Source organism: Eretmochelys imbricata, chromosome 1, assembly GCF_965152235.1.
Source record: "Eretmochelys imbricata isolate rEreImb1 chromosome 1, rEreImb1.hap1, whole genome shotgun sequence".
Lineage (NCBI taxonomy): Eukaryota > Metazoa > Chordata > Testudines > Cheloniidae > Eretmochelys > Eretmochelys imbricata.
The window spans coordinates 280340522-280364747 of NC_135572.1; the positions used below are offsets into that span (position 1 = coordinate 280340522).

The 24226-nt window shown below is 38.1% G+C and overlaps 1 protein-coding gene across 6 annotated transcripts in view; it reads left to right on the forward strand.

Annotated features, from left to right (window-relative positions):
* ATP2B1 (ATPase plasma membrane Ca2+ transporting 1) overlaps positions 1 to 24226 on the forward strand; it is a 134307-nt gene that overhangs the window by 93195 nt on the left and 16886 nt on the right. For all 6 annotated transcript variants that reach the window (XM_077832465.1, XM_077832451.1, XM_077832443.1 and 3 more), the window contains 12 exons: positions 2243 to 2281; positions 2867 to 3028; positions 5890 to 6104; positions 7905 to 8147; positions 11291 to 11532; positions 15875 to 16112; positions 17339 to 17518; positions 17604 to 17691; positions 17964 to 18070; positions 22094 to 22285; positions 22528 to 22741; positions 22901 to 23112. In XM_077832465.1, coding sequence (XP_077688591.1) covers positions 2243 to 2281; positions 2867 to 3028; positions 5890 to 6104; positions 7905 to 8147; positions 11291 to 11532; positions 15875 to 16112; positions 17339 to 17518; positions 17604 to 17691; positions 17964 to 18070; positions 22094 to 22285; positions 22528 to 22741; positions 22901 to 23112 — 2132 coding nt within the window. The remainder of the gene's footprint in view (positions 1 to 2242; positions 2282 to 2866; positions 3029 to 5889; positions 6105 to 7904; positions 8148 to 11290; positions 11533 to 15874; positions 16113 to 17338; positions 17519 to 17603; positions 17692 to 17963; positions 18071 to 22093; positions 22286 to 22527; positions 22742 to 22900; positions 23113 to 24226) is intronic.

Genomic DNA, 24226 nt, shown 5'->3' on the forward strand with positions numbered 1-24226 from the left:
GCTTTGTTTCCGTCCTAATTAAAATGTTTTTTATATGTAAAAGCTATAGAAATGTAGTTCAGCCTTGTATTCAGATCTGTAAATGGGTTGCCTTAAACTAGGAGTGTCCAAATTTTGGTCCTTCAGGGCAAATGATAAGAAAATGTGCACTTTTGTTCCCTGATAGCTCCTCCTCCCCCACAGTGTGAGTGGACGAGTGAAGAGCAATGACCTGCTACTCATTTAAGAGGGAAGCCACCTTTTGGAGAGCTGGAACTGTGTAGCCTTCACAATAGGAGCTGGGGGGAGTACGGGGGAAAGGAAGCAAGCAGCTGGTGCAGGAGATGCTGGTGCTTTCAGGAAAGGGCAACAGGAAGAGAGGTGGGAGCAGCAGTGGTGGTCCCACAGAAAAAGATAGCAGTTGCAGCAATTGATCTTAGGATCTTGATCTTGTCCCTTCTGCAGCTGACTTCTAGGAAGGCTGAGGTGGTTTTCCTAACACAAAACAGGATGTGAAACTATCCAGATTTGACATAGTTGCCCAGGTGGCCACTTCGTTGCAGTTTATCATTAATGGGTATCCACAAAGGTTTTTGGCATTCTCTTATATAGCAAATGACCAGACACAAAACTGTTACTCAAAAGTCTGCCATGTCTATGTAGACAGGACATTAAGAAATAAGACTGTCCTAACAGATACCTCCTGGAAAGGGAAGGTCATTGGAGGTTTTTAAGAACAAGTTAGAAAAACACCTGTCAGAGATGGTCTAGAAGGATAATACTTAGTCCTGCCACAGTGCATGGGACTAGACTAGATAATGTATCGAGGTCCCTTCCAGTCCTGCATTTGTGATTCTAAATTTCAAAATATGTATGTATTTGAGTCTTTATTCTCTCATCTGCAGTGTTGTTAAAACATTGCCAAAACTGAAACCACAGATTTAGTAGTTACCTCCCGGCTCAGGTTTCAGCTATGCTGCAAAGCTTTGTAGCATAGATATGTTAGATAGGGGTGCGGAGGGGGAGGGGGGTTAGTTAAAAATCACATTGCCTAGCTGACATAGCTATGCTTGCGAAACCCCCAGTTTTTTCAACAGGGTGCTTCTGTCAGCATAATTAATGGCATTCATGGGAGGTGTTTAGCTATGCTGGGAGAATTCCTGTCAGTTTATGCTGCATCTCCATTAGGTGGCTATGCTGGCATACCTACACCAGTATAGCTGTGCTGGTGAGGCATCTGTAGTGTAAAAAAGTCCTAGTTCTGGTGCTGTAACAGTCTAACAGGTACTCCTGAGGGAGTTCTGTGCCACTGCGCAATGCAGAATTTTGCAGTAATTAATGTTGTGCGTGCAGAATTTCCTTTTCTGCACAGAAATGGGCTGCAGTGCTGCTGGCCGCCGCTAGCGGCCCGCTGAACCTGACAGAGCCAACCTCACACAAAGACACTGCTGGGGGGACGGGGAGGGAGCTAGACATTTCCTGGTAGCTGCAGTTCCCTGCACGCTCTGGGGAAAGGAGACAGTGGCACACAAGAAACTCCACACAAGCCTGGGATCTAGCATCAGACTGTTTCTTGCTCTTGATCCCTGGGCTCTGTGGGGTAGGGAGAGCGGATGTCTGGGCTGGGGAGGGGGGCACACCTGGGCTTTGGGTGGTGGGGGCGGGGGGTGTATCTGGGCAAGGGGGGACCCTGCAGCTGGGCTCTGAGGGGAGATGGGGTGCAGATATCTGGGGGAATTTTTGGGTCTGTATTGTTAGACATACTTGCTGACAAGTATTTTGAAATAAATTATCAAAATAATTGAAACTGGTGTGAATATGTAGTGTTATTTTGACAAATACAATTTGCAGAATTTTGAAATACTGTATACAAAAAAAAAATTTGTGCTAAATTTTTAAATTTTTGGCACAGAATTTCCCTAGGAGTAAACAGGTAGAGACTGAACTTCAAAACAGGAACCATCTAAGCTACCTCTTTTGCTTAGTTACGCAAGTCTAACCTAACGTTGCTATTTATACTTAAAGATGATTAACCTGTAGCTTGGTGGCTCCATTATAAAACAAAAATTATGCAAGTTACTTTTCCTCCTAGGTATCCAGTCAAATTTCCTATATTTAAATTGAAGTTAATTAATGTGAGAAATAAGCAACCATAGGTCACAGAAATAATACTTGAGAAATCTTTTTTTTAATGCTTGTATATTAATTAGAGAGAGAGAGATGGAGCTTGAAAATTACAGTTCCTTGTTTTTGTTTCTGACAGGTAAAAAACAAGATGGAGCTGTTGAGAACCGTAACAAAGGTAAGTATTTAATAAAAAACAAAACATTTGTGTTTGTATAGGTGTCTATTATAGAAAATAAAGAGTTTGTGTATCTTAATCTGCCTTACCTATATACAGTAGTTTAAGTCTAAATATTATAGATCTAGGTAAATGTTGCCAGAACCTAATTCAGAAATGCAAATATGAAATGTCCCTTATGCTTAAAATCAAAAGTTGCAAACGTTAAGACCCACATTTTCCAACTTCACCCCAAATTTTCAAACAGTGTCCAATGTTAAATTCCAAAAAGCCTTGGCTAAACACCTAAATAGAAGTGACCTGAGCCCGTGTAGGTCATGTAGCATTCATTTCTGGTGGTGACATTGAAGCCAGTTTTGACGTGATCATGGGTCTCTGGTGACGTTATTGATCAGCTGGGAATGACTGGCTTAAAGCTGGGAATGACTGGCTTCAAGGAAACTCTTAAAACTGATTTTAATGGGAATTGGGATTGCTGAGCACATGAATCGAATCTAACACAGATTCCAGTGTCTGACTGGACTTTGTAATTAATCATTTATATGCAATTATTTATTTATATGTCCCCTATATTTCTAAACTTAGCCAAAGCTCAAGATGGTGCAGCCATGGAAATGCAACCCTTGAAGAGTGAAGATGGTGGAGATGGAGATGAGAAAGACAAGAAGAGAGCAAACATGCCAAAGAAAGAAAAATCAGTTCTACAAGGCAAACTTACAAAGCTAGCAGTTCAGATTGGCAAAGCAGGTGTGATTTTTATTCATATTTTTGTGGTTTTTGACACTGAACAAATCTGGTGTCATTATTCTGAAATATTCTGGTGGCGCTGCTCTGAAATAACCTACTCATAGGTTAATTTTAAAAAAAAAATCCTTTTCTAGTACCACATTGGCTTATTTGATAGAAAATATGGCAAAGTTAAGTTAAAGCAGATATACACTAATTGTAAAGTGCAAAGTTACAACGAACCTTTGTGTGCTTTACTTTGTGTATAATCAGATGAATGTATTGTTAGTTTCTCTTAAAGAATATAACACTAGAAAGTACAGCTTTAGAACACTGGTTTCCAAAATGATGGTGTGTGGTATATTTTGTGAAGTATTTCTACCTTTCACACTACTTCTCACTTTGGCGTATTGTATGCCAACAAATGCCTTTCCTGGAAAACTCTGTTTGACCAGGCAGTGTACTGCATAGAAATGTGATTGTAGGATCTGTTGCCTTTTATCTGAGCAGTGGGAATGTGGATTTGTAATATTGATGTACACTGTTGAAGATAGAAGAAAAGTATTATTAGAGGGCCCACTATTGAGGCATTCTTCTGATTCCTCTTCCCACAAAGTATATCAATGGCATTTTTATCAATTACTTTTGTTTGTTTTCTGGATATTTCTTTTGTGTATTGTATTTGTGTGTATTCAGGTTTGAGAATCTGTTCCCACTCTAATCAAGCATGTTGGGGGGGTGGGGGGGGTTGTGTGTTTTTTGTTTTGTTTGGTGGTGCACAGAGGCTATAGGATATAAGTAAAGTTAAGTTACTACTAAAGTTGAGACACTTTTGCATTCTTGACCCCAGTTCATTTTGGAAGGGCAGGAAATAGATGTGAAAAGTCATTGTTGAAGCTTATTTTTTCTTAAATTGATCAGTAATGACCTTGGAGCCAGGCATTTTCTAGGCGCTAATGATTGATGCTCTGAAACACAGCTGAGGAGCACTAGCCCATATTAGCATGAGAGAATAACTAGCTCCAAGGTCACCATTAGTATTATCTAAGCTAAAACTTTAAAACAGACCCTTTTTGGCAGTCAGGAGCAGCTTGTTATTTCTAGGGTTTGTTTTGTTGGGTGTATCCATAGTGTCATGTTGCATGTCCATCTTCATCTGATACTTCCGAAGGATGGTATACTAACAAATAAGATTTTTACGTATGCTCTTTATTTTTTTAATATTGTAGACTAACACAACTATTCTTTCCACTCATTCCCCTTATTACTTTATCTTAAATAGCAGAGGGATAGCTGTGTTAGTCTGTATCCACAAAAACGAGGAGTCCGGTGGCACCTTAAAGACTAACAGATTTATTTGGGCATAAGCTTTCGTGCATAAAAAACCTACTTCTTCAGATGCATGGAGTGAAAATTACAGATGCAAGGATAAATATACACATAAAAATACAATATTTATCTTAAATATTTAATTTTAATAAGAGAAATGTATTTTATTTAAAAAGGTCTTAAAGACAAATGTGTCTACATAATAAAAATAAACTAGATAGTTTCAGCTCTCCTTAGAAGCATATGACAAAATAAATGCTTGGGAAACAATTGCTTATTTGATGGGATGAGAAGGCTAATTATTATGTTTATAAAGAGGAACTAGAAGGTGCACCATTTTTAAAGTAATAGATCTAAAATTACTTGTTCCTAGTTGCATTGTCCTAAAATTGTACCAAAACCATGAAAATTATTATTGAAATAGGGCATTTAACACAGGAGTCTTTCCTTGATGTATGTAGTTATGCTTATCTTATTGGAAGAGAGGAGGGAACAGATTTTTAAAATTTTCTTAGTAGTTGATGTGCAAAGGGTTCACATTCAGTTTCATTCAATAATTATACTAAAGTGTTTCATGTGCAATTCCACTTCCTCCAGGCGTTCAATGCAAGTTTTCTTTCTAAACAATGTTTTACTTCACATTTGAGCAGCTCACTACAACTCTTTCTTCTTTGCCTTTCGCTCCCTTGTTAAAATCCTTCTTCCTAGGTTGTCTTCAGTTTCTTTAAAGAGATCTCTTTCCATGCTTCTTTCTGCTTGCACTTTCCTGCTCTCACTCTGAAGAGTTCTCCTTGTTTCTCTCAATTGTCTGCTCCTGTACCTGTCCCTAAAATTAATCCCATTTCCTCTCTTCCCCAGTCACTCCTTTGGCAACTTTTTTTCTATATGCATGCATGTCATTGTCCCACTAGTGTAAACTCTCCCTCTGACCCCAACTTTCTCTCCATCTACTTCCCTATCTCCCTCCTTTCATTTGCCTGTATTCTTAATCCTTATGTTGTCTAGTCCTGTCTTCAATGTATTTTCACTAACTAGCATTATGATCCCCTACAATCTAGTTTTGATTCACTCAACTGAAATTGCCCTCACCAATGTCCTGGTGTGAAATATCCAGGCCTCTTCTACATTTTCATCCTTCTTGATCAGCCTGCTATCTTCAGTGCTGTTCTTTCTCCTGAGAACTCTTCCATTACCCATAAGTCTGTCACAGACATGCTTTGCCCTGCACCTTTGTGATGGCTCTTCCATTACTTACATTTTAATATAGAGGTATAAGAGTTTATATATCCAATACAAAATTGTATTTGTGTGTTCGTGAGCTAAGTTTACAACTGCTTTGAGAATCATCAAAATCTTGGGACTTGCTTATCTATTAAAAATCTTAAGCATAAAATTTTATTATTTTTGCCATTTTAAATAACACTTTCAGATTTTTGCATTTAATCTGAAAATGAGGGTAGTTTTTTTTAAATCTTACTTTAGATGTTATTTGTATTGTAGATAAGATGGATCTCTTTTAAATAACTGCTTATCCTTTTTCTTTTTAACAAAAGGTTTGTTGATGTCTGCAATCACAGTCATTATCCTTATCTTGTATTTTGTAATTGATACCTTCTGGGTTCAGAAGCGACCTTGGCTTGCTGAATGCACACCAATTTATATTCAGTACTTTGTGAAGTTCTTCATTATTGGAGTTACAGTCCTGGTGGTGGCAGTACCAGAAGGTCTTCCACTTGCAGTCACTATTTCACTGGCTTACTCTGTAAAGGTATGTGTAAAAAGCATGCTTAAAGGTAGGTGGGCACATAAAACCGTTCTAAATCATGCAAAGCAGAAAATTCTACACTGTTAAACTGTCTTCGTTGGAGACTGAGAGAATCTTACTTCACTCATTCTCATCTGCAGTACAGTACAATGAAAAAGCATTGTTGCAAGTTGGTATCTAATCCTCTGTGCATTAATATAAGTCAGGGGTTCCTTGGGGAAGAATAATGTGAACTTAGAAATAGTCTACTTCACATGAAGTGAAGCATAGTGGTTCTGGTCCATGGACTTGGAATAGAAGGACTTCTGTCATATGTGTATGTGTGTATAGTTTTAGCACTCCCGTATGCTTGTCATATTCATACCACAACCTATTGTACTAACTTAAAATAAAGGTGTGTGTGTTAGGATTGCACACTGAGCTATGTAAGCTTTCCTTTCTGCCACTAACACACCTGTCCAATAAGCAATTGCTAATTAGCCAATTTAAGTTGGAAATGATGCAATAATCCTTCATAGTCTGCTTAGATATGTGCCAATTCATTGTTTTCTCCTACTTCTTGACTCAATATTGCAGAATATCTAGAGCCTACTATCTAGTATAAGGTATCTGCTACCTTGGTAAACTTCAGATTCTTAGATTTCTTTTTGTTCCAGTACAGTAGTGATAATGAAAGACTGAACACTGCTTTGAGACTGGCATAGTGCAGACAGTGACTATATGCTGCTTTTTCATACAGCTCTGCTAATGTACCTTTATTGCAACTTGCAGCAGTGTTGGTATTCCAGACCTATAGCCCACTTAACTGCCTTTTGGGAGCTAGAAAGGATTTTGAACTACTGTCTATAGGCGAAACTCGTGCACTACTTTTCTGCACCATCTGGTCTGTTTCTCTTGGCTGTTCAGTCCATTATCACAGATTTCAGTTCTTGAATAGTCAGACTTCACTGACTTACTTCAGACATTTAAATAAAATTTGTGTGACGTTCTGTCTATATTTTTGTTAGAATTCTAAGATGACTGAACAGCTGTCCTTTAAGCTAAAAGAAAATATAACAAAGTAGTTCTGCCTTGCTTTCTAGTCAGTGAAGGGAGAGCAACCTGTAATGCAAGCTGAAGTATTTAAGTTGTATGCTAATCTTACTATGAAAAAACATAACTTAAAAATTGGGGAGAGAGGTCTCAACTTTCCTATGTTTGTGGGTTTTTTGTTTTGGTTTTTTCCCCCTTCTTCTCCTCTCCTCCCTCCCCCCTTTTTTTCCCCCTTTTAGAGCGGTCGTAGTGCAACTGTCTCCTACAGCAGAGACATTCATTCATCTTTGGAAACAGCTGAATGTTCCTCTCCTGTTGATCAGTAAGGAGTAGATGCTGAACAAAATGTCTTTGCTTAGAAGTGGTCTGCTCAGATCCCAGATTCTATTAGTGTAGCGATATAGCTGGTGTCTCATCTTGAGTAATTGACTTAACATTCCAGTATTGTTGACTTTACTACTTATTCACCTAAGTTTGACCTACAAATGCAGCAGAATATGGACTCTGGCTCTAATAGACATATTTAAAATGCAGTTTATTGTGGCATGATATATTTGGGTATACCTTTTCTGACTGAGTTTGTATGTGTCAATATTTGGGTTGCCGACCTGAGGCACCTTTTAAAGAGGCCTGCCCTTCTGCAGGTAGGTACTAGTGCTTCCTGAAGATCGAATACCATTTTTGTTTTGTTGTTTTTAAAAAGTCAGAAGTTTTGAAAGTTGAAGCACTGGTGGTGGCTAGCTATTCATATTTGCTTTTTTTTCTTCATAGAAAATGATGAAAGATAATAATTTGGTGAGACACCTGGATGCTTGTGAAACAATGGGCAATGCAACAGCCATTTGCTCAGATAAAACTGGAACATTGACCATGAACAGAATGACAGTGGTGCAGGCTTTTGTCAGTGAAAAACATTATAAAAAAATTCCAGAACCAGATGCTATTCCTGAGAAAACTTTGGCTCATCTTGTAACAGGAATTTCTGTTAATTGTGCTTATACTTCCAAAATACTGGTAAGTGAATTTCTTTATTTTTATACAATAATGAAAATAAAAAGCCATTCATCTTTAGTTCTTTAAAAAACAAAAACAAAAAACCCTGTACAAATAATGGACATATGTGGTAGCTAGCTGATTTAAATGTGTATAAACTGAGTTGATGGTGAGCCTTACTGTAATTTAAGACACCCCAATATTTCAGTTGGCTTGGGAACCACTCAAGCCTTAACCACTATAACAATAACCACTGGCTTATTTTACAGTTGGCATTATTTTGCATTGGTGATTCAGAAATGCACTCTTCAAGAAGCTGACGTTCTTATAATACCTTATTCTTAGATAAACTTATGAATTTTGTTTTACAGGTTAGGGACTGTCTTCTCTGTTTGGAAAGCATCTAGCACACTTTGGGTGCTACCATAATATAAACATGTGAGAGCCGTATAGTGTGTTCGCTAGATATAATGAAATGCAAGCACAAATAGTGGCTTCATTTAATTAATCAGTTTTTTTTATTCCTGGATAATATAATGTTAGTAGAATAAATGAATAGATTAAGGGGCAATAATATGCATCATTATTCATAACTTGATTCCTTTTCATTATGTTGAGCATTTGTGAAATGAATATTTCAGTACCTGTATCACAAATCTGTTGCACAACTTGATATTCACATAAATATAAATATTGCACTTTTTTTTTTAGTTTTATTTTTTGTCTAGCAGTTTAATGGTGGGATCCACTTACCTGATTCATATACACACCACGAATCATGATCTCAGGCGATATTACATGACATATATAATAAGGAAAAATGTTGAGGTTGCTTTCTGAGTAGACAAAGTGTGAAGCATATAGCAGAGCATGGCTTACTTGCCTTAAATACTCCAGCCAATTACATAAGTTTGCATCAGTACCCATCTGTATGTTACGGAATATCAACTCTATAATACATAGCTAAATTAAAACTTTTTCTGTGAAAAAGATACGTTTGTTACCCGTATAGAAAATTTTCAGAAAGTAGCCAGTATGGAGAGAGCGATATCAAGAGCACAGTAGGTGCGTATGAGTGGCTCAGTGTTGAGGTTCATGCCAAGAATATGCATTGCTCCAGTTTGTCTTGTGCGGATGGTTCAGGACCTATAATATGCTTGCAGAGGAAGAGTGATTTTTGGAGGAAAAAATAGGAAACAACCCTTATGAATAATATTGTTGTTACTGTACGTGTAAAAAGGAAAGTTGCTCTAAACCTTTTGCTATATCCAGTAACAGAGAAAAGAGGCATCACAATATCTTATCTAGATCCAAGCTACAATTTTTAACTCACTAGCATCTTAGTATTCTAGAATCTGTGAAAAATACTAAACCATCTGCTTGTTGAAGTTGTTAATGTTATATGTGTCTTGTTAATCTGCAAGAGCATGTCTTCTAATTTGAATAGGCAAATGTTGTCCAAAATATAGTAACTGTATATTAAGGCTAGTTGACATCAACTAGTGAAAAACTTCTAAAAGACTTTGATTTATTTTTTAAAAGCACGACATAAAATGGGTTAACTGATATGGAAAACTTAAATGGGGAATCTTCTACCAATTGGAAGTGTTTCTAGTGGGTCCACCAGGGATCTGGCATTGGCTCAATGCTAATCAATATTTTTATCGATGTGGAAGAATATATAAAGAAGTTGGTAAAATTTGCAGATGACATAAATTGGTGGAGTGGTAAATAATGGTGGGAATAGATCAGGGTAATGCAGACCAATCTAGATTGCTTGGTAAGGTGGGCTCATTTGAACACTGTGTGTTTGATGCAGCCAAATGCCAGGTCCTACATCTAGGAATAAAGAATGTAGATCCCCCTTAAGATTCAGCAGTGTATCTTGGGGGAGTGAGGGTGGAAAGTGACTCCAAAAAGTATTTAGGGATTTCAGTGGGTAACAAACTGAACATGAACTTACAATGCAATGTTATAGCTAAGAGGACAAGCTTCTTCACATAATGCAGTTAATCATGGAACTTGTTGCCAGGCAATGTTATGAAGGCCAAAAGAATAACTGGGTTCAAAAAAGAATTATATGAGTTCATGGAGAATAGGTTCATCAGTAGCTATTAGTCAGGATGTCCAGGGGCACAACCTCATGCTCTGGGTGTGCCTAAATCTCTGACTGCAAGAAGTGGGGTTGGATGACACAGGATGGTTCACTCAATAATTGCTTAGTTCTGTTCATTCCCTCTGAAGCATCTGGCCCTGGCCACTGTTGGAAGACAGGACACTGGACTAGACAGACCATTGGTCTGACCCAGTATGGCCATTCTTTTGTGATCTTTGGCTATATAAGTAGAGGAATAGTGAGTAGGAATAATGAGGTGGTACTGTCCCTATATATGGCATTAGTGGGACCAGTATTGGAAAATGGTCCCAAGTTCTGGTGTCAGCACTTCAAAACGGATTCTGAAAAGTTGGAAAGGGTTCAGAAAAGAGCTAAAAATAGTTTGAGGTCTGCAAAAGATGCCTTACAATCAGACTTAAGTATAATATAGTTAGTTTAGAGAAGGTTAATGGGTGACTTTATCATGGCCTGAAAGTACCTACAAGGGGAAGAGATTTCATAGTAATAGGCTCTTCAATCTATCAGAAGAAGACCTTATGAGTCAATGTTTGGAATGCAAAATAAAACAAATTTGAAGTAGAAATAACTTTAACAATGAGGGTAATTAAGAATTGGAACAACTTACCTTTGAATGTGGGGGATTCTCTGTCATTTGTAGTCTTTAAAGCAAAAGTTGGATATTTTTCCATAAAGATGTTGTCACTTGAACAGAAGTTATGGGATCGGATGCAGAAACTATTGGGTGAGATTCTTTGACCTGTTACAGGACATCTGACTAAAAGATCATAAATGGTCTCTTCCTGGCTTGCAATTTATGAAAGCTGCTGATTTCTTTTCACTTTGATGAGGATATTTATAAATACAGATTTTTTTTAACACTTGTAATAAGTGACTTTGATTTACAAATTCAGCAATTCATAAGTGGGGTATATCTGGTTCTAGGATGGGGTAATAACTTCACTTCTAATGCTCTTAAATTTTCAGTTTTCTAATAATGGAGTACTGTATTCTGCAAACTAAAAAAGAATTGCATTTTTTTTTTTAACAGCCTCCTGAAAAAGAAGGTGGCCTACCACGTCATGTTGGTAATAAAACAGAATGTGCCTTGCTGGGATTGCTTCTGGATTTAAAACGAGATTATCAGGATGTAAGAAATGAAATACCAGAAGAAGCACTGTACAAAGTATACACCTTCAACTCAGTCAGAAAATCAATGAGTACAGTGTTAAAAAATTCTGATGGCAGTTTTCGGATATTCAGCAAGGGTGCCTCTGAGATAGTTCTTAAAAAGTAAGATTAATGCAACTCTTGGATTACTATCTCTAGTAGACTTTTTTAAAATGTTATGTATATGTAATTGACAGATGAATCAGATAATCTTTTTATCTTCCCATTTGAGAACAGTAAAACTGTTAAACTATACCATACAAAAGTACAGTCTCTTCTATGTATTGGCTGCCACCAATGCAGGTTTGGGGATATACTCCTTTCTCCTGTTAGTCAAGAAAGTGACAACCAACTGTAACAAAGACTTATTTCCTACTTCCCTGAGAGCTGCTCTTACTATATTTTGCCTTTTTCACACAACTGCTTTTTCCTATTTCAGTGAAGCAGGAAAACAGTAAACTAGGTTTCTTTTCCTTTTCCTTCCCTATAATCACATTGCAGAAGAAGGAAAACTTGCATAAAAGCTGAAGTGTGGTGCAGGCAATGGCACGCTTCCTCTTATGTCTAAGCAACCTCTGAATCTGCTTTTGAGACGGGAAGCAGGTAAGTGGGCAGAGCAGAAGGCTAGTCACAACCACAGTGCTATGGATTTAGGCTCAAGCAAAGTGGAAACTCTCTAGATGTGAGACGATTGCCCCAAAATTCTCAAAATGCTTGCTAGACAGAAATAGAACCAACAAACCATTACAACCCCCCCACTGAAGGTAAGTTTCAACCACCAGCCTGAGAACAATTATGTATTCCTTTTACAAAATAAATAAAGCCTCTCTGAAACTGAAGACAGGCTTGCCTTCTTCCCTTCTTCCATTCTGTGTGTCAGTGATTTTGTTGCAGGTGCATCAGCCCTCTCATCAGTTGTCCTCATTCTTCCCTGGACAGTGTCAGAAGAGGTGAGAAGTGAATGGGACCAGAAAGCAAGTTCACTTTGACATTCATGCGCCTGAGAAATCCCTCACCCTACTTTTAGACCATTGGATGTCTTGTCACTAGTTGGTTGCTATGCGTCGTGTTTCCCACCCAGCTGTGAACAGCTGACACGGGCAATGGCCAACTTTCTAGGGAAAGATCGTGCCTCTTGTCAGGCATAGATCCAGAACATGACATCAGCCCAGTCAAGCCTTCCGAGGATGAGAATAAACAAATGTTAGGCCCCCTATATCAAGTGTGAAAGTTCTGATTCAGTCATGATAGTTGATTGAGTTCACTGCTCTAAACGTTAAGTTTCTGTGACCAAAAGGAAACTACTCCCTCATGCTTGGCAGCTAATGCCCCCAAACTAAGATGATTTTTCTGATCTGTTTTGTTTCCTCTGCATCAGTTTCAGCATCTAGTGATAATGTAACTGACCAGCTAACTCATAGGATTTTAAAGCTGTATCCACAACTCTAGGATTCAGACTTTTCCCAAGCAGATGTCAGTCTGAAGAAACTCTTCTGTCCTTCAAGAGGCATGCAGAACCTGACCTGTGTAGGATCTCTTTGGGATTTTTCCTTGAGATGTGGAGTTCTTAATCTTCCATGGAGGAATGGGAAAACTTGAGCCATTCTCCAGAAAGAGAGAGCCAGGTTGCCAAAACTAGACTGAGATCCTGTCTCCTTGAAAAGAAAGCAGTCTGTTACCAGAACTAGTTTTATTCTCTAGTATCTGCTAGAGCATTTTTAAAAGCTTGTGTATATATAATGGACCTGTATCATATTCTCACTGTCTTATCAGGGCTTGATCCAGGAGAAAGTGTCAGGGAGCTGTTGCAAACTACAAATTTTATCCTGTTGGACTGGTAGTGAACAATGCTCCTAGATCAAACTGGTCAACATAGGCATTCTTGTAGGTAGATCAGTAATCTCTTACTACTGAAAGATAAAACTGAAATCCTTCCTCCTCTCTCTATATTTTAGTGTGTCAATAGCTAGAAGTAAATTCTGTGTTTCTCTGGTCACTTCGGCACAATGTGGATGTAGCCATTGACACAGGTTTGTTCCACACATTGATTTCAAGCTAAATTTCCTCTACAGAGTATCACAAATCATGACTACCTAATTGCTGACAGTTAAAATGTTCTCTGGCCTCATTCTTTCCATGTTGGACAATTGAAATAGTCTCTCCACTAGAGTACTAGGACCTACCCTTATCCAGATTTAAACAGTGTGGCTCTTTTTTCATTCCTGGTTTTTTTTTTCATGAGCTTCTGTTCTACGTGCCAAATTGGAAGTAGGGTTGGAACCTCTGGCCGGGGTGGGAGAGAGGGAACATGAAAACTTAGGTGGAATTGGAAGTTACCTGAGTAGCTGAAAACCTAGAATTACTCCACAGTCTTGTGAAAAGTAACAGAAGAAAATAGCAGGTAAGGAAATCTATCTAGTTTGCCAGAATAATACTGTAAGTAATCTCTGGATTATTATTTTTTTGGTAACTACTTAACCAGTGACTTCCCAACTCCATCCACCTTGCTCTTTCTATAAGTATTAGCAGGAGCTTGATTCCCTCATCACCTCCTTAAATATTTTTAAGACCTTTCTTGGAAGGTAAGGAAAATCATAAATTTTTATCGACTTAAACATTTTATCTTATGGCATTGTGAATTTGTGATTTGAATGTTTCATAGCTTTTGTATAAGTAATAAAATTTTGCCAATATTTAAATATACAACAGTTGTGCATCTTTCCTTCTTCACCTTGCTTCTAGCCTCAACAAGTCTTGAGGTAGTTAGTGAATGTTCTGTTTGTTGACAAGTATTGAGTTAAATGTGTAGTTTGTTAGACCATAGCCTTTTAGGAATTTAACATAGTTTTCAAATATGCTTTTTGGGACACCTGAAATTCAGATTTTGGCTGCAATGGGGGTAGGGAATTGTTGAGTCATTTGGTACTTTAGAATGTTGTAATAAAGATGCTTATGCTTCTGGAGTTAGTGTATATTTATTGTAATGCAGTTGAGATGCATATTTGAAGTCTTAAGTGGATTTTTTTTTTATAGTGCTTTGCTGGTTGAGGAGGAAGCACGTTTATTTTTGTATTTCCTGGCAATGAGAAATCAAACTCTTCTACTGTCAGAAATACACCTAACATTTCTTTCCTCACTAGTCAGATCCTCTAAACTTCTTTCTGAAAGAAATTACCTGCTGATTTTAAAACCACTAGGAGTCCTTGTGGCACCTAAGAGACTAACAAATGAATTTGGGCATGAGCTTTCGTGGGCTAAAACCCACTTCATCAGATGCATGGAGTAGAAAATACACTCCATGCATCTGATGAAGTGGGTTTTAGCCCATGAAAGCTTATGCCCAAATTTGTTAGGGTCTAAGGTGCCACAAGGACTCCTCATTCTTTTTGCTGATACAGACTAATATGGCTACTACTCTGAAACCTGCTGATTTTAGTGAATGTTTTTTACTATATCATTTGGATCAGTTTGTGCTATATTATAATATTTCAAGAGATCAAGGAATAAACCTATGAAGTGATAAACTGCTTTTGAGCTATTGTAATACTTTCCTTTGTAGTCTAACTAAAGAGAACTTGCAGTTCAGTTAACAGATTGTTGGCACTGTCTTACTTGTTGCAGGTAGGGAGAGGTCACTTGTTCACTGCTAAATGTTTATCAACTCACTACCAACTTTTCTGGAAATCCTGAGAATATATAGAGACAGTTCAAAACACAAGGGCACCCAGGGCATGGGGGAGGGTATAACTTGAACACAAGAAAAACCATGTAGTTGTAAAGTTCAGACTTGCAAAAATAATAGATCTGAAGCTAATATTAGAAATATAATTTTTATAAAAACCTCTATGAAAATCACTGCAGTTTGGTCTGATAACTGCCTGGAAGACATTTTGGTGTTAGACCAAATTAAGTACCACATACATTGATAAGCACAATTGATTTAAATCCTACTCCTATACCAGCTGAAACATTGGACCTGGTTCTCATATTGCTCAAGAGCTAGATTTCTTAATGCTCACTCTGACCAGCTGAGTCTATCTAAATACCAGTTTAGAAAGGTTTCATTCTTTGAAGGTAATGTTAGTTCATGCACACTCTCACCCACCATAACTGCTGCTGCTTTTGGGCATTGTTTTGTGCTGTGGAGCACCCCACTGTCAATCTCTCACTGAACACAGAAGTACAACACAGACAGACAGATGTATTAACTTTCAATTTATGCCATTTTAAGTGCCTGCAAAATATAGTACTTATATGGGGCTGGGGAGTTAATGTAAGGTTGACACCACCTTCTTTGGCCTTTTGGAGGGACTCAAAAACATTTTCCTTTGAGAAAAATGATTAGTTATGCCTGAGAGCATTACAATTTCATTTTATCAGGAGTTTAAGTATGTGGTTCTGAATCTTACTGTAAACTAAATACTTTGTCTTTGGTATTTATTCACCCCTTCCATTCTTTTTTTAGGTGCTTCAAAATATTGAGTGCTAATGGTGAACCAAAGGCATTCAGACCTAGGGACCGTGATGATATTATAAAAACTGTGATTGAACCTATGGCCTCTGAGGGACTCAGAACTATATGTCTAGCATTCAGAGACTTCCCAGCAGGAGAACCTGAGCCAGAGTGGGATAATGAAAATGATATTGTCACTGGTCTTACATGCATTGCTGTTGTAGGGATTGAAGATCCTGTGAGGCCTGAGGTAGGAAGAACTGTGAATTCATTGTAACTGTTAAACTGTATTTTTGGTAAAATAAATCTTCACCTACATCAGTTTGTTAGGCTTCTGGATTCCTGACATTCTTTATAGGACTGTTTGCCAAAAGAGATTCTCATTTATATTCAGTGCTTAAGACTTGATGTTGCTTATGTGATAAAAGGTGATCCAGGAACCTAGTGGAAGTGTCATAGATGTAGACTATAAATATAGAATAATTAAGACTTGCATATTGCTAGTGTGTTCTTGGAGCCCTCTACAATGACCTAGAAGGCAAATGAAACAGTCAGTAAGCACTCAGTAGTAAAGAATGCGTTCACAAACTTGGACATTAGAAACAACATTATTTAGGAACAAATAATATTGGCCATTGTATTCTGTATCTCCTTTTTTAAAAAAAGCTTTTTATAGGGTCTCAATCACCAGAGGTAAGGAAAGAAGACATCTCCTTTGTAGATCTTTTCAGGAGAACAGTTCCTCTTCACAATGCATTTAAGTATAAGCAATAGGTATAAGAACAAATCCCAAGGTGGGATTTGAGTCCAATCATCTGGTTGAAAAGTGAGCACTACCAACTGTAGCATACTGACAGTTAGAAACAATGGGGAAATCATAAAACACGCAGAGAATAAAATACTGGTATTTGTTTTTGTAAACCGTAACACCAGAGCTTACTAACGTGGCATGAGGCTCTTTGCAGATGCTTAAGGTATAAGATTTATTTCATAGCAGTGCAATAATGGTCACTTGCGGGTATCCAACAGAAGAGGCCCTTTAAGTGATAACTAAAGAAAACAAACGTATTTGAAAATTAAATTTTATGGGGAAAAGAAGTCTGTGGATGGACATGTGGATTATTGATGTTAGAACACCAGCTTTGGTTGGGTCAGCTGTTGGGGATTGAACAAAGAACCTTGATCTGAAGGACCTCTACTACTTGAGGCGAAGGCCATTATCTCAGAAGCCGTGGAATACTTGTAAGCTTCTTCATGCAGTCCAGCACTAGAGGTGGCCATATAGTCACATTGTGTTACTATGGGTCATGTCAAGAATACAGTGCATCTTTTTTCAGTAGTAGAATTTGGCCCTCCAAATTCCTATTACTGTAATCACCCATTACTTTGTTTGGTGGTGCTAGGACAAGTACTAGGCAATCAACATGAAAACTACAATAACAAGTTTGTTTTTTTTTTTTTTTTTTGCATAAACAGGTGCCAGATGCAATAAAAAAATGCCAGCGTGCTGGTATAACTGTGCGTATGGTCACTGGTGATAACATTAACACTGCTCGTGCTATTGCTTCAAAATGTGGCATTTTGAATCCTGGTGAAGACTTCATATGTCTAGAGGGCAAAGACTTCAACAGACGAATACGTAATGAAAAAGGAGAGGTGAGTCTATTTTTTCAGTAGGTTTGTATTTGTCTTTTTTAGTGTTTTACTTGTACAGTATAACTAGTCTGCATTCTTTGTACAGATAGAGCAAGAGCGAATAGATAAGATTTGGCCAAAGCTTCGTGTGCTTGCAAGATCTTCACCCACTGACAAACACACATTGGTAAAAGGTAAAGCGTATGTTCATTTAATATTTAAAAAATTCAAAATGCAAGTTTTACTGGACTCAGGCTTTTTAAAAAACTAAATTAGGCTTGCCCATTGTATCTGTTAAAATTTGATGAGCTCAGTACTTGAGGTCATGTCTCACATCCCAGTCCTTTCACCTAAGGCCCATCTTACCTAAGTATTGTGCATAAACACAGAGCACTACAGTCAGGATGCCCCACAGACTTGTAATTACTAATGCTGAAATTCAAATCTTTGTGTGCTTTCATTTTAGGTATAATTGACAGCACTGTCACAGAGCAGAGACAAGTTGTAGCTGTAACTGGAGATGGTACTAATGATGGTCCAGCATTGAAGAAAGCAGATGTTGGCTTTGCCATGGTATGGACTCTAGTCTCTTTACTTTCAGTGTTTAAAAACTAACTTTGGTTTTTTTAGCCCTTTTTAGCTAAAGCATGTGAGTGTCATATGTGAATTGACAAAGCTGAACAAATTTGCTTGTAGCTTGGTAGCCCACTGAGCTACCAAAAGTAGGATTGACAGCTACTGCTTCCCACACTTTTTTTTTTTTTTTTAATTTTCTTCAGATTTCCTTACCTTTCAACCTAAGGTTCAGATTTTCAGCTGTAGAGAATGGCGATGCGTTCTTGTGTCATAAGATGCTGAATGGAATCTACTTAAAAGCATACGTCTCCAATCAGTTTTAATAATTGCAAATCAAGCTGTTTTTATGCAGACATTCATTGCTACCTCTTCTGCTCCTTTTGTCATGAAATTCAGTGGTATTGTAATTTGATGCTTGTCAAGGTTCCTAAAATGAGATCAGTTGCAACACACTGATCAAATTGTTTTCTATAGAAATAATCTTCGATCAACAACATAGCCTGTTGCAGCTTTGACTGGAAGAAAAAAATCATTTCTAAAATTTACCAAGGATATTTTCCTCCAGTACTTCAATGATCTCTGCTTTATAATTTTATCTAAAGTTGACCTGTTAGAGGTGAAAAGTTAAATGAGTTTTGTGAGGAACTGGAAGCTCTGAGGGTCCAAAAAGTATCAGATACAAAGGATGTTGGGTCTTTAGTCAGAGCAGTGTTTTGTATATCCCATGGCCCACTGCATATGGAGGCACCCTCAAAGAACAGAGACCAGGTCTTTGGCCACAGATTCCCTCCAAGATTCGCTTTCTAAAAGATGTGCTCTAATTCAAACAAGAATTATTTCAGGGCAGTTCTATGAGCCAGCATTATGCAGAAGGTCAGACTAGATGATCAGTTGTCCCTTCTGGCCTTAAAATCTATGTATAAGCTATGATTGATAGAGGATTGTGGAAACTTGAACACTGAACTTTCAAAATCCTCCTGTCCAAGTGACCATATGCATCAGACCTTGACTGGGAGATAATATAGAGAGTTTCTATACTTGGTGAGCAGCTTCCCTATAGTAGTCCAAGCTTTAGAAACTTCCAGAAAACAAATACATTTGTGATGCACCAGGTGGGGATTTGAGGTACTGTCCCAAAACTGTGGTCTGATTTGAATCAGTTGGACCACAGCATCAACAAAAAAGGAAAAAGAGACCTCTGTTGGGAAAGCTTGAAGTGTGGGACTGGGCAGTATCTTGCCAGGTACTTGTACTATCCAGTTTCCTAGTGCAAAAGGAAGATAGGCTTACCCATTGAGTCATACTGCATTACAATTGCTTGATCTTACTGAGTGGGAATGCACTAAATTGTTGGCTTTCTATGTATGCTAACCTTAAAGAATGGAGAGGAGATATGGGTTACATGATCCTGATAATCCCACAGTATTAAAGACTAATTTTGTTTCCACTTATATTGGCTATTGAAATCTCCAGTATAGTTGGACCCTTTCTTTTCAACTGTGATCATCCAAATCCAGGCATCTCTTCATACTAGAATCTGGTAACTGTACCTGTCTGGCTAGATCCTGAGAGGGTAGAGAGCAGCTGGATTGCAACCTTACATTCTCCAAGATGAATTTTCCATAGCTTACTAATAAGTTCCAAGCCTGTTTTGATTCAGATATTAATTTTGGACTGAATGTCTCAGGATTAGCTAATGTAGGTAAAACTCCATATCATATGTCTATCGCAGGTTACTGATTGGAATTCATTACTACCTGATGGATGTTTAATCTACTTGATGAGTTTGGTCTCAGTCCCCAGTTGGCTGACTACATGACACCCAAGGCTGCTTTTCAGAAACAGGAGCTGAAGAGTTGGGCTCCCAAATCCATTTTTAATTTTAGCTCTGACTAATATTATAAATAGAGGCCCTCGTTGATGAAAAGGAATAAGGATTTGAATGGGAAGGGAGACTGAACTAATTCTTTCACTCCTCGAGGTGGGCCTGCTTGTCAGGTTTGAGGAACAATGATGATGCCGTAAGGAGAAGCTTGCATTACTTCATGTTGTACTTCTGTGGATAAACCAAAAAGAGTTACTTTCTAGGACTTCCAGTTGATACCCTTTGACTAAAACTGTTAATGTGCTAAAAGATAAAATAACTTCATATGATTATATGAAACCACTTGATTATTTTCTATGTCTGGGATTAACATCCTTCTTTATTTGGCACCTATTTCATCTTTCACTTGGACATTTTTCTAGCTTCTAATTTATGTTCAGTTATTTATTAACCAATTTTATTTTTAACTAATTTAAATTAACTTTCACATTATGAAGACCATTCATTTTACATTACTTAATGTAAGATAAATTCACTGTTCCAAAGTCTTACAAGAGAGGCATGGAATTGCAGTTGAGTAAGGCTGTGGAGAATATGAGTGGATTCCTGGAATTAGAATGCACTAGATCAGGGGTGGGCAAACTACGGCCTGTGGGCTGGATGCGGCCCATCAGAGCTTTGGATCCAGCCCACAGGATTGCCACCCTTTGGCACCACAAGCCCTGCACCGCTTCCGGGAGCAGCACGGGGCCAGGGCAAGCAGGCAGGGAGCCTGCCCGGGCCCTGGTGCATGCCGCTGCCACCCCGGAGTTGCTCCATATAAGCGGCACCGGGCCGGAGCCCTCATCCCAAACCCCTCCTGCACCCCACACCCTAACTCCCTGCCCTGAGCCCCCTGCCTGCACCCCAACCCCCTGCTGCACAGGACCGTACTACTACACTCTCTGATGGCTCAGAAAGACTTAATACTATTACTATACTTCAGCCGTTTCAACCAACTATGCTGGTTGGGGACCCACATAAGCTTAGATAATAAATGTCTGTGTGGTGTCTCATTATTGAGAAAATACACAGACAAGTCTGTCATTTTGTGTAATTATTTCACCGTTTTATACTCTTCAGAAAACGAGAACAGAAAGTGTCTGCTCTGATTGAGACTTAGTGTAGTTATGTTTTACCTGTGCAGCACCTTTAGAGAGGCTCCTTTAAATATTACTACACCATAGATGGATTACAGCACACCTAAGCTGCTAAACTATAGTTTATATTTCTGAGAGATACTTTACAGGGACAGTTTTACAATGAGGATGGCAGAGCATAAATAGTACTTAAGACACTGTCATGATTTTGCTATAACTTATCAGGAGAAGCACTGTGGAGCATGAATCTCTAGCACAGTGAGGATTTTTTTTTTCAATATTTCCAATCCATTGCCAACAAATAATGAATGAAATAAAAAAGACACGAAGTTTAAAGATTCTGGCTTTCACTAAAACAGCAACTGATTGCTATCTTGATATTTGTGCTGGTATACATGGTAGCAAACAGACTGCTCCTGTAATAAAGCATTTAGTAAAGATAATCTGAGAGCATAAGTTAACTGGGCAGTGAAATAAAACTTTGATGGGAAAACTACCTTAACTTTTATAATTTCTGTATTGGATTGCCCAAGCTATTCACCTGCTTAAAACAATAAATAAAAAATAACTGTTTCCTCAATGCAGATACATGTGGCTTTTTTTAACTATGTCGGGAGGTCAGGTTTATCTAATGGTTCAGATTAAAAACTGAAGAGATGCTTAAACTAAACAAAAGGATGATTTATTGTTTGAGCACATAAGAGCTTAATCTGATTAAGCATATAAAATGTGTTTATCCCTTGGTACCTGCCTCAGTAAAGTACTACTTCAACTTTTGTATCTTATTGTTAATTTTAAATACGTATCAACTTCGGTGTCTTTAACTTGTTAGAATTTCAGTCTTGCATTTCAATTTTGCACGTCTTCAGACCTTTAAGAAACAATGACTTTTGTTCTCCAAAAGTGAGTTTATTGTATGCCTAATATTCTAGCATATTGTACTTTTCCTTAATTGAAAGTTGTGTAGTAGAAATGTAATTATTATGCTAAATATGCTAGATAGCAGTTATTCCTGCTATTTTGATTCAGTTGTCCTATGTATGTTCTTCCTAACAGGGTATTGCTGGAACAGATGTAGCTAAAGAAGCTTCTGATATTATTCTCACAGATGATAACTTCACAAGCATTGTTAAAGCAGTTATGTGGGGACGAAATGTTTATGACAGTATCTCCAAATTTCTTCAGTTCCAGCTTACTGTCAATGTCGTAGCAGTAATTGTTGCTTTCACAGGAGCATGTATTACACAAGTAGGTACTGGTGGTAGTTAGTTTCAACTAATTTAAGATTTGAAAACATGTGCTTCTTTAACTCTTGCATACGGAAATCTTTTCAAAGTCACCATTTTGTATGCTGTCCTAAAGAATGTACTGCTCTTCAAAGCAATACACCAAATTTCCATGTAGGAAATGTTTTTTTTTTAATGGCTGCAACTTGTTCATTTCTAGGATATTTATTGTGTTATCTATTAGGAAACATATCCTTTTTATAGGATTCTCCACTTAAAGCTGTGCAGATGTTGTGGGTAAATCTCATAATGGACACATTAGCATCTCTTGCTCTGGCAACGGAACCACCTACCGAATCTCTCTTGCTGCGGAAACCTTATGGTAGAAATAAACCTTTGATCTCACGCACAATGATGAAGAATATTTTGGGTCATGCAGTCTATCAACTTGTGGTAGTCTTTACACTCCTGTTTGCTGGTAAGAGTATTATAAAAGCTTTGCTCGTTTTCTAGAAGTTAAAGCTAATTTATGATGGCATTTCAATCTTAGTCATGTTAACCCTGACCTTTTTAATATTTTGATTCTAATTGTGTATCTTTTTGTTAATTCATGATACTGAAATCTCTTATTACACAGGTGAAAAAATTTTCGATATTGATAGTGGGCGAAATGCACCTCTGCACGCTCCTCCTTCGGAGCACTACACTATTGTTTTCAACACATTTGTGATGATGCAACTTTTTAATGAAATCAATGCCCGGAAAATCCATGGTGAAAGAAATGTTTTTGAAGGAATCTTCAACAATGCTATCTTCTGTATTATTGTTCTGGGCACGTTTATTGTGCAGGTAGGTAATTGAAGATTTTAGTTAAATATTGTTAGTCACATTTAATTTATTTGCTGCTGGTGAAGCTGCACTTAAAAGCCTTTTGTAGTGATAATCAAGATGAGCCATTTCCAGCAGTTGACAAGAGCGTCTGAGGAACAGTGCGGGGGAATAAACATGGGGAAATAGTTTTACTTTGTGTAATGACACATCCACTCCCAGTCTTTATTCAAGCCTAAGTTAATTGTATCCAGTTTGCAAATTAATTCCAATTCAGCAGTCTCTCGTTGGAGTCTGGTTTTGAAGTTTTTTTGTTGAAGAATTGCCACTTTTAGGTCTGTAATCGAGTGACCAAAGAGATTGAAGTGTTCTCCGACTGGTTTTTGAATGTTATAATTCTTGACGTCTGATTTGTGTCCATTTATTCTTTTACATAGAGACTGTCCAGTTTGGCCAGTGTACATGGCAAAGGGGCATTGCTGGCACATGATGGCACATATTACATTGGTGGATGTGTAGGTGAACGAGCCTCTGATAGTGTGGCTGATGTGATTAGGCCCTATGATGGTGTCCCCGGAATAGATATGTGGACACAGTTGGCAACAGGCTTTATTGCAAGGATAGGTTCCTGGGTTATCGATTTTGTTGTGTGGTTGCTGGTGAGTATTTGCTTCAGGTTGGGGGGCTGTCTGTAAGCAAGGACTGGCCTGTCTACCAAGATTTGTGAGAGTGATGGGTCGTCCTTCAGGATAGGTTGTATATCCTTGATGCGTTGGGGAGGTTTTAGTTGGGGGCTGAAGGTGACGGCTAGTGGCGTTCTGTTATTTTCTTTGTTGGGCCTGTCCTGTAGTAGGTAACTTCTGGGTACTCTTCTGGCTCTGTCAATCTGTTTGTTCACTTCAGCAGGTGGGTACTGTAGTTGTAAGAATGCTTGATAGAGATCTTGTAGGTGTTTGTCTCTGTCTGAGGGGTTGGAGCAAATGCGGTTGTATCGCAGAGCTTGGCTGTAGACAATGGGTCGTGTGGTATGGTCTGGATGAAAGCTGGAGGCATGTAGGTAGGCATAGCAGTCAGTAGGTTTCCGGTATAGGGTGGTGTTTATGTGACCATTGCTTATTAGCACCGTAGTGTCCAG